Source organism: Diplotaxodon limnothrissa, linkage group LG20 (genome assembly GCF_057381915.1).
Source record: "Diplotaxodon limnothrissa isolate DT_005_m linkage group LG20, D_limnothrissa_male_GT1.1, whole genome shotgun sequence".
In the NCBI taxonomy this organism is placed as follows: Eukaryota; Metazoa; Chordata; class Actinopteri; order Cichliformes; family Cichlidae; genus Diplotaxodon; species Diplotaxodon limnothrissa.
In genome coordinates, this window is record NC_140615.1 from 28,646,918 (window position 1) to 28,663,566 (window position 16,649).

A 16,649-nucleotide genomic window follows, 5' to 3' on the forward strand; every position below is an offset into this window, starting at 1 on the left:
ACTTGTCTCATTCAGCCTTGTAGTTTCTAGTCTGAAGATCTGGTTCATGCAGCTTCCTGCTGAGATATGTATCTGAACTGTGAAGTGTTGACGTATTGTATATATGATCTAATCTCATACAGTACATCTTCTAACGTTCAGATTAAGATGCTTGGGGCATGCTTTGCAAATTCAAGAATCACTGTATATTCTCTGTGAATGGAGGAATGATATATTAAAAATCACCACATAGTTTAATTTCTGTTCTCTATATCGAAGCATAATGTCGTGTTTTATTTGCATTATGTGAACCCTGAGCTTTGCATTTTTTTGTTTCCCTATACTTCAAAAACCATTAGTTTGACTTTTTTAACTGTCAGTCCCCAGTGTCTAATGAATACATCCTCTGTAGTGATTAATCTTACTTTCTTGCACTCAAAGACATTTTTAAAGTTCCTGAAAACTTCTTGCACCAACTAAAGGGCTGGACTGTGGAGAAGTAGTAACTAACTTGATAAGAGTCTTGTTAGCACGATTTAAACAGGAAAAAGTAAACAAAGAAGTGTTTGCAAATGTTATCATGGTGACCTTTATGTCTCTACATTCTAACTTGGATCCTCTTTTGTTGTTAATGATTAAAAATATTTGGAGGAAGCTTTGGGGGGCAGGCTCTAACTTGCCATATCATAGAGCTGAGTAATAGCGGAGAACTGTAAAGTCAACAGATGTATGAGTAAGGCACACACATTAAGAGAAATGCGCTCCATACATATCATAAACAGTGAATGACCGCGAGAAAGAAACCGGAAGTACTCCTGGCCGCTAGGGGGGAGTAATGGGCCCGATGTTGACTGGCAGCAAACCCCTCAGAGGTTAAAACATTGCAGGCGCTGTCCTTGTTAGAACATTCAGGGTCATTGGGTTAGGTTTTGAAACAAGAACATTTTAAGGTACGTGAGGCGCTATCCAAATTAAGCTTCATTTAGATTCTTTTGTTCACTTGTATTTTGCACATTAGTTTGCATTTTTACCAGACAGCAGCAGTCTGTGCTGGATCAGGACAAACACTAGTGGCAGCTTTGAGAAATCCAAATAATAAAAAGTATTTTGGTTTGTTTAAAACAATGAAAAACCCTGCTGTGTGACATAATTATTTTATTTTATTTTTTAAATCCTCGTCAGCCTTTTAAGTTTCCTGCTCAGCTTGGACTAATGTACTCAAAGCTAAGCATAACAGGACTCCACCCAGTTTCAGTCCACAGACAGTACTCTCTTTAACCACACCTGTCTATTTGCTTGTTCCCTTTTTGCAAACAGTTACATCTGCCTACAAAAAAAACCCTACTTTCATCAGCAGTTAAGACACTTAAAGAACTGCCTATATTCAAATAGGTGTACTTAAAGGTACTTGCTACTTGGTAGCCAGGTCTCAGCAAACTAATGCAAAACAAACACTGTGTTTTTGGTGGGCAGAGAGGAAAACATCATCAATGCCACCAATGAAATTTTCACGTCTAGCTTGCAAATAGAAATTTGATAAAATGTGTATGGTTTTATATTGTTAACAGCAAGCACATGCCAAATATATCCCCTGCTCTCTCTCCAAACAAATACAATGTGTCCATGCTCTCATACGACAATCTTTATAAATTCCACTTTATATATTAAGTGTTATTTCAGCTGCTCTTCTCTATGCTAACACGTTCTTACTTTCAGTTCATATTTATCACTAGATTAGCATACCTTTTTGAGTGTCACTGCCACTGCATGAAACAGAAAAATATACTTAAGGGAAAAAAAGACAAAATCATTAAACAGGCATTAAACAAACTGACCCTCTGTGTTTTGAATATCATAAAAAGTCTTCCCTTCACACACGTCTGGTAAAAGAAAGACTTTAGAAGGAGTGTAGAACAAGTCAAAATGTGGGACATTGTCTCCAGATGTGGGACAGGGGGACAAGGAATAAACATGCTAAAGAGGGACATCTGGTCACCTTAACCCTACACTGTACAATTATTTGGTTAAATACTTCAGCTATAAAATTTTATAATCCAACCAATTTGGATATTTATAATGCCAAGTCATAAGCCATATAGCGGGTGGCTGTAGCTCAGGTGGCAGAGCAGGTCAGCCACTAATCAGAAGGCTGCCTCCTGGCTGCATGCCAAATATGGCATTGGGCAAGATATTAACCCCATGTTTGCCTACTGGTGGTGGTCAGAGGGCCAGTGTCCGGCAGCCTCGCCTCTGTCAGTGTGTCAGTGCGCCCCAGGGCAGCTGCTACAATGTAGCTTGCCATTGCCAGTGTGTGAATGTGTGTGTGAATGGGTGAATGACTGAATGTAGTGTAAAGCGCTTTGGGGGTCCTTAGGGACTGAGTAAAAGCGCTATACAAATGCAGGCCATTTACCATATATAGTTTAATATTCACAATTATTGCGCTTTCAACCAGGTGCTTATGCATTATTCTAAATGTTAGGCTATAAAATAATAACACTGAGTGTTATAATAATAAGTACTACGGCCTTTTTAAGCTTTCCTATATAAGACTGCATTCCAACACCTCTTTTTGCGGTCCCACATGAAAATAATGACACGAGATTCAGGTGTTAACCTGAGCATTTATTGTTGTTATTGTCGTGGGGGGTCTTTTTGGCGGGTACCTGTGTTTTCTGAATGGATGTTGGACAACCCATCCGTTGATTTTTGCATAGGTCTTGCCTGTCAGTGGACAACTGTCCGCTTTGGGTGTGGAAAAAAAAAAAATCAGTACATCACAAAAACCATGCAGAAATAGTGAAAGGCACAATCACCATAGATATCAGATACATCAAATTTTATATGTCTATATCTTTCATTTTCATGGAGGGGAGGGAGGGTGTACTAACTGAGATGTAACATGGGGGGGAAACCCCAAGTGTTTTGAAGCTGCCGTCATATTAGGGCACGACGTAAAACATGTGAAACTCCCCAGACATTCAACGCTTTCATTTAAAAGATTATATTGTCGAACAACTCTTCTAATAACTATATGGGAAAATACAAGCATGTTCTATTGTATTTTTATAGTACATTTCTTTTTTTTTTTAAATATATAAACTATATGTCTACTGCCTCATTTTGTCACTATCCACATCCCACATCTGCTATAGGCTCAACACAGTGGGTGCCCACTCCCTCCCCTGCAAGTTTTGAATGACCTTGCCTCCTAAAACCACACATTGCAATAATCACACACAACATACCTAAACATGTTTCCTTTTTACATTTCATTGCTGATAAAGGACAGAAAATAAAAGTAAATGAAATTTGCAGCATCAGAGGTATCTGCGGCGATTTGGCATGCACCCATAATCCACCTGTGATCTCTCATCATTAACCTGTTTTTACTGTTTTCCCCTCAAACAAGATGCTTCCTCTGAGGCACAGTGAGAATAGTAAAAGCCCCTTGGAGAGAGTGTGAAAGCCTAAACAGAGATATCTTGATGTGTATGTGTGCAGGCTCATCACCTCAGATACACCCGCTGCACTTGAGAGACTGACAGGATACATTATAGCCACCCTTAAAGCAGAAACATTTGTAATTTAATAAAATTAAGTAATTTGTAGGATTATTGACAGAAAAAAAGGTTTAGCATGTGACTCAAGAACCACACAGGACATCTATTTTCTCGATGTATCTCAGTCTGTCCTTTTAACACTTCAGTACGGTCATAAGACTGGACCCTCAACAGCATTTACACAGCAGCTGGTGCTGTGTCGAGTGGGCCCTCTGGAGGGCAGTGTTTGCCTATGGCACGTCAACTCTGAGCCTATATCTTTTTTTTCTTTTTTAAATGGTGCATCTCAACAAGGTGACACTGAAAATGGAGCAATGACACCACTTGTGGCCCTCCTGGTTTAAAAAGCGAGCACAGAGATGCGGCAGAGACTGGATTCTCATCAGTCCCGTTGGACACGAGTTCTGAGAGGCTATGACATCTAGCAAAGCATTATAAATTGTTCTGTAATATTTACAAGAAGAAAAAGATGACAGATATTTGTGTCTTTTTCGTAGGATTCAACGGATCGGGGCACCTCGCACACAGTCCGGGTCAAAATGAAAAGAAGAAAAAAAAATGATCACAAAAGGAAAAAACAAAACAAAACAAGCACACGGCACACCGCTAAAACTTTTTGACTCACAAAATGTATGACAGTGCAAACGTACATCCATTTCTCAAATAATTTACAAACATCAGTATACACTTCAGCACCATTGTTTACTATTGTTGTTGAATACATATCAGTAAGCTAGATTTTTAAGTGGACACTGTTAGAGCTGCATGTGCTAATATGAAATATGAGAACCATGAAGGAGATATCAGCAATGCGCTGCGCGTCCATGAGGAAGATGATATTTGTTGAAAGTGTTGAATCTGGGGTGAAGATGCTTGTGTTAGGCTTTAAAAAAAAAAAAAAAAAAAAAAAAAGTCCCGTGAAGACAGTGCTTTTATCCATAAAAGGGACAGACGTAAAAATGCTCTCTGTGTTGGTGTTCACATGGATAACATAAGATCACAGCACACACTGTGTAAAAGAATGACTGATGTGTGTGCTGGGCACATTGCTTTAGTTTACAGAGGACACAAATAATGATAATCGTGCTGTTTTATGATCTGCGGGGGGAGAAACGATTATAATGTGTTGACTTTAAAAAGCCCAAATGTCTACTTTCTGTTTATCTGGCAGGGAACAGTTTAGATTTTCTCTCCGGTTGGAATCATGCAAACAGAAACAGTCCAATAAAATTACTGTTTACGAGACAAAGTAAGCAGAAAAACACATGACAAAACAAAATAATGAGTTACCACCGATACCGCTCTGCACTTACTATGACCTGCCATACCCTGTAACCCAAAGGCTAGCCTTGGATATTTCCACTGCATTTATAATCCTCACCTTTAATGACTATAGAAGTGCCAACGACAACTATTTGAATATGCAAAAGCAGCAGCTGTACTCTAAAAGCTCTCCAATAAAATGTGATGTTACATTTTAAGGACTCAGGCTGCTCAGAGGGTTACGTTACACTTTCCTGTGAACCTTTCTCGTTAAACCACCTCAGTCTTCATTCAGTTATGTTCCAATTCATCATGTCTTTTTGCTTTACTCTTTAATCTGTTTTGCTCTCGCCATCATCAACTTGCTGTTATCCTTCACAAAGTAAGAAGAGAGAAAATCTCACAACATTTGGTTTCCTCTGATGAAATCGGTTGCTTCATGTTTCCTGGGCTTTGTCGTGTACTTTGCTCATTAGCGCACCAAATTGGAGAGAAACAAATGTCTAGTGAATTTCCTCTCCCCCTCGTCACACACGGTATATCCTTCCACCTCTTCTGAACTATTAAAAAAAAATCATATTTTGATTGAATTCTTTTATCTCTTTAACATAAAGCTTTGAAGACATGATGACTTGTTTTTGGTGTTATAAAGACAAAATCTGTCTTGCATTGTTTCCACTGGAAAAGTCAGAAAACTGTTATTCCAGCCAGAGAAAAATAAACTTCAATTTGAATTTATTGTCTCCAAAATAATTAAATACATTTAACGGAGGTGTATTAGCTGAATTAATCTCTCTAAAATAAAATGCACTGCGGAGGAATGAACTTGGGGAGGCAAGATTGGACAGAAACTTTATAGAAATCAAGTTTTTCGTGCTTTTCAAGCATTATTATTACTACGAATAGCTTCTTTTAAGATTTTAAAGACTTTTTTTGTGGTTTGGATACTGCGTCGGACAATAAATAGTAAAAAGGTCAACAATATCTACTCAGAGGGTTCGGTTTCATAACACCAGAATGGGAATTGAGCTACCAGGTGAAGTCAGATTATGTCTAAACAACAAAACACTACTGTTATCTTAAGTGCAACGGAAATTAAAAATGCTGTGGTTGACTGCGTTTATTCATGTGTGACTACTAATGCCCTCAGAGTAAACAATGCCCCATGTGCGCTGGGGAGTTTAGTGGCAGAAGTTACGCTTGCTGGGCTGGTGAAGGAAGGTGTTTCTGCTGTGGGCTGTGTGGCGAGGGATCTGCTCCCTGGTGCGGTTTTGGCGTTGGATGCGGTTGCGCCCCAGATGGCGGCGTTCCACTCGGGCTTTGCTACGCTGGACCCTGGCCACTTGGGTGACCTTGGCCAGAGCACCGGCCTGGGCAGCTGCTCCACGGCTCACCCTGGTGGGCATAGTGCCATGAGTGGCGGGGACCGAAGCTGGTTCAGCCGCTCTGATGGAAAAGAGAGAAAAGATAACATAGTTATGCTGATGCTGGGGAAAAAAGTGGATAAAGGGCAGGTATATTTTTAGCCAATCGCTCTCACCTCACGCTGCCCCCCAGGCTAACCATGCTTTCCTCTGCCACTGCAGACAGGTTGCTGTTGGACACCATGGACAGGTTGCTCGGGGAGACGTACACAGACATGCTGGGGTGCTCTATGAGCAAGTCTTCCATCGGGCTGGCCTCTGCAGTGGCTCCCTCTGCAGTGAAACAGGGGGGAGGGGTGACAAACCAGCTCTCATCCATGCAGCCTCTCTCTGAGCCTGCCCTACTGCTACACCCACTGCCCCCACACTCACTCCCAGAGCCTGGGGACATTGACGGCGTGGAGGAGGGCGTGGACAGTCTGACCCGTCTTGGCAGGGTTACGGGTGTAGTAGCACCCATGTCTGATGGGCTGGGGCTGGGACAGGACACAGGGTCTACTAATGCTACTGCACCTTGTGGCCGGCCTTTATGTGTCCTACGACGCTTGTGAGGGGGGTGGGGGACAGGGGCCGGGCATTCAGTCCTTGTACGTGCGTCTTGACGATTTGACAAGTTATTCTCTGGGAATGATTGTGCGATCAGTGGGATTCCTGACTCATCATCAACCTGCATCATGCAGTCAGACTCTTCTGAGCACATGGCAGCGATGAGATGGTTCAGATGAGAGGGGGGTCAGGGTGGGGGAAGATGTTGCACAAGTTATGCAAATGTGGCAGATTTTTCAAAAAGCCATGCAGGTCAAAGAAGGGATCACATACGCACGCACACACATACCAGTGTGAGGAATGTAAGGGTATTTAAAAAAATTGGAGGAAAGGAAGAGGGGGGAGGAGGGGTAAGGAAACATAAAAGAGTCACATCATTAGTTGTGTTGACCCTCTAAAGCTGTGATTATGTCATTGACATAATTTCTGCCTTGACTCTGCTGAGAGGTACTTTTATGTTATGTTGTTTGCTTGGCTTCTTCTGAGCAGGCATTAAAGCACATTCTCATACTTTAAAATAGTCTTTGTCATGATCAAGATCATAAACAAAGTGGAAGGAGATGCATGTTCACAGGTAGCTATGTGTTTCCGCCATTTGACGGACAACACAACCTTTGGCATGGCAGCCATATGGATGAGCGGCAGTGTAGCTGAGCCACGCCCTTATCATAATACTTCACCCCATCTCATCATCCCACTGTTGTTATCACTACACTTCATATATTAGTCAGTATCATAAACATGCACAGCAGCACACAAAGCATAATTTGACTATTTCCTCACTTTTGATGTAGCTTTTAAAATAACCATCCCTTCAACACAAGCCCAGCACAATGCTCTCTCTGACTCACCAGGCAGATTGACAATCATCCATCCCTCCTCGTCGGCCTCAGTCACACATGGGTTGGGTCCCTTCAGCTCAGCTACCACCTCTTCCACCTCCCCAAACAGCAGGTTGCTAAGACGCTGAAACATTGTCAAGTGTTGACGACTCTGGTGCTTTTGTTGTGGTGCACAAAGAAAAAGCTGTAGCTGCCTTTTTGAATTTCTTGTCGGTTGCTATTTTACGCTGTTCTTTGATTATTTTTTTCCCCAACTTGAAGCCTCTTGCTGGACCTTGTTTTGACAAACAGGTGTGGACAGGCTTCTGTAGTGCAAATATAAGGTTTCACTTGGTTTGGAGCAAAGGCCTGAGGGAGAGGGAGAGAGGAAAAAGGGGATAATTAGTTGCAATGAAAAGATGAAACATACATTAGATAAAGAGAGTAAGAAACAAAAGAGGTCAGGATTATTTAAAAATGCAATGCAGTCATTGTTTTTAGCGTGAACTCAAACCTTAGTGGCATTAAAAGTGTTGCTCTTTTTAAAAAAATTACTATTATTATTTTGAACATTAACGTGTTAATTAGAAGAGGTGGGAATCTTATAATGAGTTTATAAAACAACAGGGCTTTTTTGAAAAAACAAACAAACTTCAACACCACTCACTTTAAACACTTTATATCTTAACACTTCTGAAAGGTCACAGAAAACTGAAAAAAAAAAATGTTTTGACCACTTGGGGGCTGCACATCAACACTGTGCCTGTCATTCATTTGGCATCTTACTTCTGGCTGCTGTGTTTTTGGTTGCCATGCACCCCTGAGGGAATATTTGGCCTTAGCAGCTAAACATCTCCTCATATTTCCAAGATAGTTGCTAATTTTGCCTGCCTGTCCAGGTAAATGTGTTAATGAATGCGTTTTTTTTTAACAGTTACTGCAGTAATAGTAGATGAAACTAAACAAAAGGACAAATACTTGAAAGATGCTGAAATATTTTTTGGAGCTGAGAACGATCGAATAATAATTACAGGTTTGTTACTACAAGCAATCTCGTGCAGTGATTTCCAAAATGTGGGTCGGGCCCCCCTAGTGGACTGTGAAGGTACTGCGAAGTTACATAAGAAACAGGAGTTAATGAGTTAATCAGCAAGCCAGTGTGTAATAACTACACTGCCCTCCCCTATTAGGTCAAGAAAACCAATCAACTCTCAGTTTCTAGACAGATGGGCAGAGCACAGAAGAAGAAGAAGAAGAAGAAGATTTTGGTATTCATCTAATACCAAGTAAATATAGGGCCAGTATTACTGATACCAGTATCAATACTGATACTTTTAACCTATAAAGGCAGCTTATGTAGGGGAGAGCAGTGTGTCATGGTTTGTGAGTTGAATCAACATTCATTTGCATTTCTGTGCAAATTTGAATGAAGACTTTTCATTGTAATTTATTGTGGTTGTGATTAATTATTAGCTAATAAAACAAAACACACCTTTCGGCTTTTCGTGTATTTAGAAATTATTAATTTTGAAATAATTCATTATTTAACACAATTAAGAAGGCAACATAGTGAAACAAAGTATCTGTCCAGTGTTGGTATCCACCTCTAGAAAAAGGTAGGCAAAACTAAAAAAGGTATATTTACAAAGAGCCACACTCTTACAAAACCAAGTAATGTGTGTGCACACATGTGAAAGATGCAAAGAAAACCAGAAACATTGTGACAGCAGGTGCTGAGGCCAAAGGACGAGGATGTGAACTACACGTGAACACACTGGTGTAATGTTAACCTGAAGTTTAGCTTATGTGACAACGCTCTGCATGTTCGAAGGTTGAGTTTTATTTAAACTGAGTATATAGGGCAAAGAGACCCAAGAGATCACAGAGTTCAATACGCTCTGCAACTGTCTGACACAGTTATTTTTGTTTGTGAATTCAAGGTTAGTGTTTATTTACTAAAGGAGAGGTTCGATATCAGGCCATAACCTATTTAAGTAATCATCACATTCAACCACAGTCTCATTTGCCCCAGAAATCTCATTGACTATAATGTAAAGTGTATGAAGCTGAACTTTCTCACTAAATAAATGAGAAGGTTAGTAAAGATAAGGTGAAAGACAAGGATTTATAGAGCAAAGAGTCATGGGAGCAGATATGCATGGATGCATGATGGGTTTCTGTCCTTATTTGGAGAATCACCATGATAACGGAGCAAAAAAGGGAAGACACATCCTAATTGCAGTCATACAGAGCATGCTTGTGGGATTGCTGATGTCAGGTGCTTGAAGTGATACGATAAGATATGAGATAAATCAAGTGAAGCAGTAACTGGTGCAAAAAGAAAAAAAGCTAAACCTTATAAGCCTTTTCTTTAAATGATGAAAGCTATTTAACTTGTTATATATATAATTAAGTTACTGTCATACACTCATTCTCTTTTAAATTTATTCAGTTAAGTTATTGTCTTGTGTTGTGTTGTCTTATTTGTGTTGTGTTTTGTTGTGCATAGTGCCGATGCAGGACAGTTTCCAATGTTGTTGTACTATTGTACTAGGTATGACTGTGCAATGACAATAAAGACTTATCTTTCTTATCTCTTATCTCTTAATTAAAAAAAGATCTGGGTTGCATGACCTGTTTTTTAGATCTTGTGAGAAAAAAAACATTCAGTCACTAAACAATGACTATGAAATGTTTTTGAGGAACTGTCTTTCAGCTGATGCGGTGCAGTGCATACCTCAGCACAAAGATTAATGCATTCCTTGACTAATAAAGCATTAAGTCATGGGACTATGACAAGTAAATTCTGATAAACAATGTTTTTCAGGCCTCAGTGCTGCTTTGCATAAGGTGGAGAGGAGATCCGCACAATAAACACCCAACATGGACTCGTAAGAAGCACTTCCCTGACCATTTTGTTAGCTTGCCAACTGAGAGCTACTGATTGGCCTTATAGGTACTGACACTGCCAAAAGGGCCCAAAGAAACAATGATAGCTAATGACCAGATGATGTATGTTTTGTGGAAACCTTGTCAAATCCACCCATTAACACAATGACAAAGATTCATGATGCTGACTGTTTTGTAAAAAAGCAGAAAGATATGCGTTATCTGAAAGTTAAAAGCAATAAAAGTGACTCTCACTCATTACATTTTCCCTTTCTTTTTCTTTATTATCACTGCTTGTAGCTGAGCATATGTACAGTACAGTAGGAAATAGAGCTGATTGAATATTTCTTGTGAGGTAAATAATATTTTCATAACACATTTTGTTTTTTCTATTTTAGGATACCTTATCTGGCCAGGGACAGCAGGTGACATTTGGCCCTCTAGGGTAACTGTAGCCCATTTATAGTTTATATGATCACTGATGCTGTTAGATAATAAGGAGACCTTACAGGTCAAAAGGAACAATATATATATATATATATATATATATATATATATATATATATATATATATATATATATATATATATATATATATATGAGGGAAGGTAGTCAGAACTGAGGGGATTGAACTACCAGAAGGCAACATTGCAGACATAGAGGACAGTTACAAGTACCTGGGGATCCCGCAGGCAAATGGGAACCATGAAGAGGCCGCTAGAAAGGCTGCAACCACCAAGTACCTGCAGAGGGTCAGGCAAGTCCTGAGGAGTCAGCTGAATGGTAAGAACAAGATCCGGGCCATCAACACATACGCCCTGCCCGTGATCAGGTACCCTGCTGGGGTAATAGGCTGGCCAAAGGAGGAGATAGAAGCCACTGACATAAAGACAAGAAAGCTCCTGACCATGCATGGAGGGTTTCACCCCAAGTCCAGCACCCTGAGGCTGTACGCTAAGCGGAAGGAAGGGGGCCGGGGACTGGTGAGTGTCAGCACCACAGTCCAGGATGAGACAAGGAACATCCAAGAATACATTGGGAAGATGGCCCCAACTGACCGAGTGCTCAGTGAATACCTCAGGCAGCAGAAACCCAAGAAAGAGGAGGGAGACGAGGAACCATCATGGAAGGACAGGCCCCTGCACGGTATGTACCACCGGCAGATAGAGGAGGTGGCTGATATCCAGAAATCCTACCAGTGGCTGGACAAAGCTGGACTGAAAGACAGCACAGAGGCACTAATCATGGCAGCACAAGAACAAGCTCTGAGTACAAGATCCATAGAGGCTGGGGTCTATCACACCAGGCAAGACCCCAGGTGCAGGCTGTGTAAAGATGCCCCAGAGACAATCCAGCACATAACAGCAGGGTGCAAGATGCTAGCAGGCAAGGCATACATGGAACGCCATAACCAAGTGGCCGGCATAGTGTACAGGAACATCTGTGCCGAGTATAACCTGGAAGTCCCGAGGTCAAAATGGGAGATGCCCCCAAGGGTGGTGGAGAATGACCGAGCTAAGATCCTGTGGGACTTCCAGATACAGACGGACAAAATGGTGGTGGCTAACCAACCGGACATAGTGGTGGTAGACAAACAGAAGAAGACGGCCGTAGTGATCGATGTAGCGGTTCCGAATGACAGCAATATCAGGAAGAAGGAACACGAGAAGCTGGAGAAATACCAAGGGCTCAGAGAAGAGCTCGAGAGGATGTGGAGGGTGAAGGTAACGGTGGTCCCCGTGGTAATCGGAGCACTAGGTGCGGTGACTCCCAAGCTAGGCGAGTGGCTCCAGCAGATCCCAGGAACAACATCGGAGATCTCTGTCCAGAAGAGCGCAGTCCTGGGAACAGCTAAGATACTGCGCAGGACCCTCAAGCTCCCAGGCCTCTGGTAGAGGACCCGAGCTTGAAGGATAAACCGCCCGCAGGGGCGTGCTGGGTGTTTTTATATATATATATATATATATATATATATATATATATATATATATATATATATTTATATATTTATTTATTTATTTATTGGCATGAATAATGCAGAAGAAAGCCTTCTTACATGTTGAACAAGAAGTTTTGTGGATTTGTTAAAATGTGGCAGTAACACAACAGTATATATTTAATATGTTCCGGATGTATAGGCAGCTCTATTGATTGAGGTTTTTTATTTTATTTATTTCATAAGAGGAGTGGGCGGGGCTCCCGAGAAGTAAAAACAAGCTGCGTCTGACGTCACGCCACTGACACTGACGGAGAGGCTCCAGCCTATTTTGCGACCGGAGGAAAAAAGAAAATCGGTCAGAATAACAAACAGGGGAAAAATATCAAGATTTTCTGATCGCGTGTTTGCAGTCGACATGGTTTTCGTGTTTGATCTGCATTTTGCAACACGGTACCGAAAAACCATCCGTGTGAGAGCGGCTGCTGTTGTCGACGGCTGTCGTCTGGACTTGAAACGCTTATGAAAAAAATATGCAGCGGTGTTTACGTTTCCAACACAAAGAATAGGCTCTTCATGTAAAATAAAACATCGACCTCGATGCCAGAGCATCGACGAGCCCAGAGAAGACGCGACTTTCTGCGCAGGGTATCCAGGTTAAACATGAATTATCCGTATAAGCTCTGGCTACAGCTGAGGGGTCAAAGCAATGACAGTTGTGGCTCAGCAACACTGCACGAAAGACAGGAGAAAAGAGGCTCCTGAATACACAGCGAGTCGGTTATTTGACAGAGCAGCTCAGGTTAGGCCTGGTGTATTTTTAGTGGAAATCAAAACCTAAAAAGGTCGACCTGCAACAAATACATCAACATCCGCCATCGACTCCACACCAGCATTTGGTGCAGTTTGCAAAACAACGACTGCTGGCGTCCTATAGGATTAATCTATATGCAGGCTGGTGTCATTTCTGCAGATGCAGGACGTCGAATCGACCCAACTAAGGCTGTTTATTTGGGCCTATAACATACTGCTTCCCCATCTATTCATGTCCTATTAACAGGTCATTTCATAGTATAAGAAAAAACACACACTCAAAGGCAGGCCAAGACAAAGGGATGCAATTCAATAATAAGAATCTCTATGATTCACGACAGCTGATATGTAATGGGTATTTTTTTATGAATAACCTTAAAAGGAAAGCAGCAGGTTCAATTGCAAAGATGTAGGTTAGTCTGATGCCTCTTTATAAGCACAGTTAGACACAAAACACACCGAGCGTTTAATCTGGAAAAAGAAATAGAGATAAAAAAATACAGAAAATGAAATAGCTTACCTGCCCTTGCAGTGTTATTCAAGTTGTAAACGAGATCTCACACACAGTAGAAACGACAACTCTTAAAGCATAGCTTTAGATAGCCTTTATGTGAGGTAGTTAGAACACCATTATATAAAAATAAAAGGCTTTCTTCTTAGAAGAAGGGCTTCGTGTAAAAATGTTTACACGGACGTTTTCAGATCATAACATCTGCAGCTTTCCCCTCCTTTCCTCTAGTTTTTACGCTGCAGATTTTCCTGTTTATTGCTGCCTCCAGCTGATCCTCGGATCAGAATGTAGAGCGTACAAAACAGCTGATTGTGAGATCACTCAGAGCCACGCCTATCACCCCGCCCACGCCAAAGAAAGCGGCCAATCAGAATATTACACCCGATGCAAGCCGGTCTACTTGGTGACAGGGTGGGGGCTGGGCAAGATGAGCCGTAAACCTGCACCCAGATGGAAAGGGTGACTTCACTGGGAATCTGAACTCTAATCAGCTTCCACGAACAGCATCCGTGGTTTTTGAAAGCTTGGCTGGGGGGAGGTAAACTGACTCTGGGTCTGTTTTCACACGTCTTTAATATAGGACTAGGAAAAAGTAGGATGTAGAAATGAAAGTATTTAAACTATCAAGAGAATGAGAAAGAGGAATCTGATGCAACAAACCGGTTATGTCACCATCTGAATGGAATTTGAACCACAGACACAACATGTTTGCAATAACTTTGTGTGATCCAGTTTTAGTGAGGCCTTTGCAGTTAATTTTTAACATATTAGGGGCCCAAATGTGATATGAGGTGAAATCCTATAAACAAGATATTTAAAATATGAAACAGTATCATTTCCGGTGTAGTTTTTACTTCTACTCATATGCTGGATGCTGGACAACACTGACAACAGCAATCTCATTTGCATGTTTTTCCCTGAGGGTGACTTATTTACTAAAACCTCAAATATTCAAATCATTTAATAGCCGCAGTTTACATCATGTTAATTTTTTCTTGTCAGGTGATGCTGGTGGTTTTACTTTACATTTCAATAGTAAATAAACCTCATTCTCTTCCCCTTCACCTTTTTTTTTTTTTTCATTCCACTGGTGGGGACGACTTTTGCTTTTCAGCCTATATCGGCCAATCATATTTGCTATTTTGAATGCAGCTTTTGTGTAACCAATGGGATTTTTAGATGTTTGAAATACCCCTTGTGGTCACTTTTGTACCCAGCAGTTTGTAAAGCAATGAGATTATCCACTGCTCTTTGTGTTAGCACATTGTGACTGTTGCCATTACTGTGTGTGTTTTATACATGTGTGTTTCTTTAGGTGTTGTGTTTTTTATAAAATACATATTGTATAATGATTAATAGAAATGGTTCTTGTTCGCAACACGCATGTTTATGTCTCCATGGGTGTGTACCTGCATGCTTCGCAGTCACCATTTAGGGTGAAACATACCTCTGTTCTTCTAGCTGAAACTCAGCCAAACACATAATGACTTATTTAAATTTTATAACATGGATGCAATAAATTTGGGAATTATTCAGTAGCAGCTGGTCCTCTTTAAATAAGTGGATAACTGTATGTATTCACACCTTATCAGATGCAACTTGCTAGTACTGGATTGGAGCTCCTTTTGCCCCCAGAGCTGCTTTAATAGTTCATGGCACTGATCCAACAAGGTGCTAAAGGTTCCACACAGTCCATATTAAAATGATACCATGCTGCAGATTTGTCAGCTGTACATCTAAGATCAATCTTCGGTTCCACCACATCCCAAAGGTCGTCTATTTGATTGAGGTTCTGCGACTGTGCAGACCACCTGAATACATCAAACTCATTGCCATGTTCAAAAGACTACTTTGAGTTCATCTGAGCTTTGTGACATGGTGTGTTAACAAAATGATGGGTATGCTGTAGTCATAAAGTGTTAGGCCTGGTTAGCAAGAATAGTCAGGTAGGCTATGGCATTTAAACAAGGCTTCACTGGTGCTAAGGGAACCAAAGTGTGCCAAGAAAATATCCCCACACAATTAAACTACCAGCAGCAGCCCAAACCGTTGATAAAAAACAGGACAGATTCAAGCTTTCATGTTGTTTACAACAAATCCAACAGACTAGTGTCTGATTTTCCACAGCAGAAATCGAGACTCAGACCAGCCAACGTAGGTGAGGCCACGCAGTCTGCTGCTATATCTGATTCAAGGTTTGCTGTTTTGTGCAGCTGCTTTTCTGCTTACCTTAGATAAATATGTGGTTATTATTTGAGTTACTAGCTCAAAGCAGTCTCGCCATTCTCCTCTGACCTCTAACATCAATAAGGTATTTTCACCCAGAGAACTGCTGCTCACTGGATATTTTCCCTTTTTTGGGCCATTCTCTGTAAAACTCCAGAGATAGCTGACACTGACACTTGCTTTCAATTTCTGATGCTTAGTTTGAACTTCAGGAGCTCTTCTAGACCAAAATGTAGATATGCACTGAGCTGCTGCTATGTGATCGCTGACTAGATATTTGCACTAAAAAGCTGGCGAACAGGCATACCGGCAGCTGAGTGTGAGAGTTTTTAATTGTAAATCTGTTGGTGTATTTCTTAAGAATAGATTATAATAAACGTGTTATTAAAGGCCTATGCTTATGTTTTTAAGTTAAGAAGCTTTTACACAATGACAAGAGCATGATCTTGAAATTTCTCCATAGTTGATTTAGCTGGAAATGCTGTCTTATATTTTGAAGCATCTTTGACTGGATGTCTCAAATGCAAACAAACAAATGTGCCACACCTCTCATGTTTCACACACATTCTTTGAGAGCTAGTTTTTTCTGCTTTAGACATTTGGTATGTAATTGCTGCCTGGTCACAGACAATGTACGAGCACGAGCTTTCTAACGTCAGGTTGATAAGGTATCGGCCT

General features: G+C 40.9%; 1 protein-coding gene across 2 annotated transcripts; it reads right to left on the minus strand.

Annotated features, from left to right (window-relative positions):
• Nucleotides 1-2,582: 2,582 nt before the first annotated feature.
• Nucleotides 2,583-14,016, minus strand: tp53inp2b (tumor protein p53 inducible nuclear protein 2b). Of its 2 annotated transcripts, none has more exons than XM_085344697.1 (4): nucleotides 13,755-14,016; nucleotides 7,627-7,965; nucleotides 6,346-6,502; nucleotides 2,583-6,251 (listed from the first exon to the last, which is right to left on the minus strand). In XM_085344697.1, the coding sequence occupies exons 2-4, from the start codon at nucleotides 7,748-7,750 to the stop codon at nucleotides 5,987-5,989; spliced, it is 546 nt and encodes a 181-aa protein (XP_085200823.1). In that variant the 5' UTR covers nucleotides 7,751-7,965; nucleotides 13,755-14,016; the 3' UTR covers nucleotides 2,583-5,986. The 2 variants fall into 2 exon arrangements, with proteins under 2 accessions (XP_085200823.1, XP_085200822.1); XM_085344696.1 differs by having other exon boundaries at nucleotides 6,346-6,919.
• Nucleotides 14,017-16,649: the final 2,633 nt, after the last annotated feature.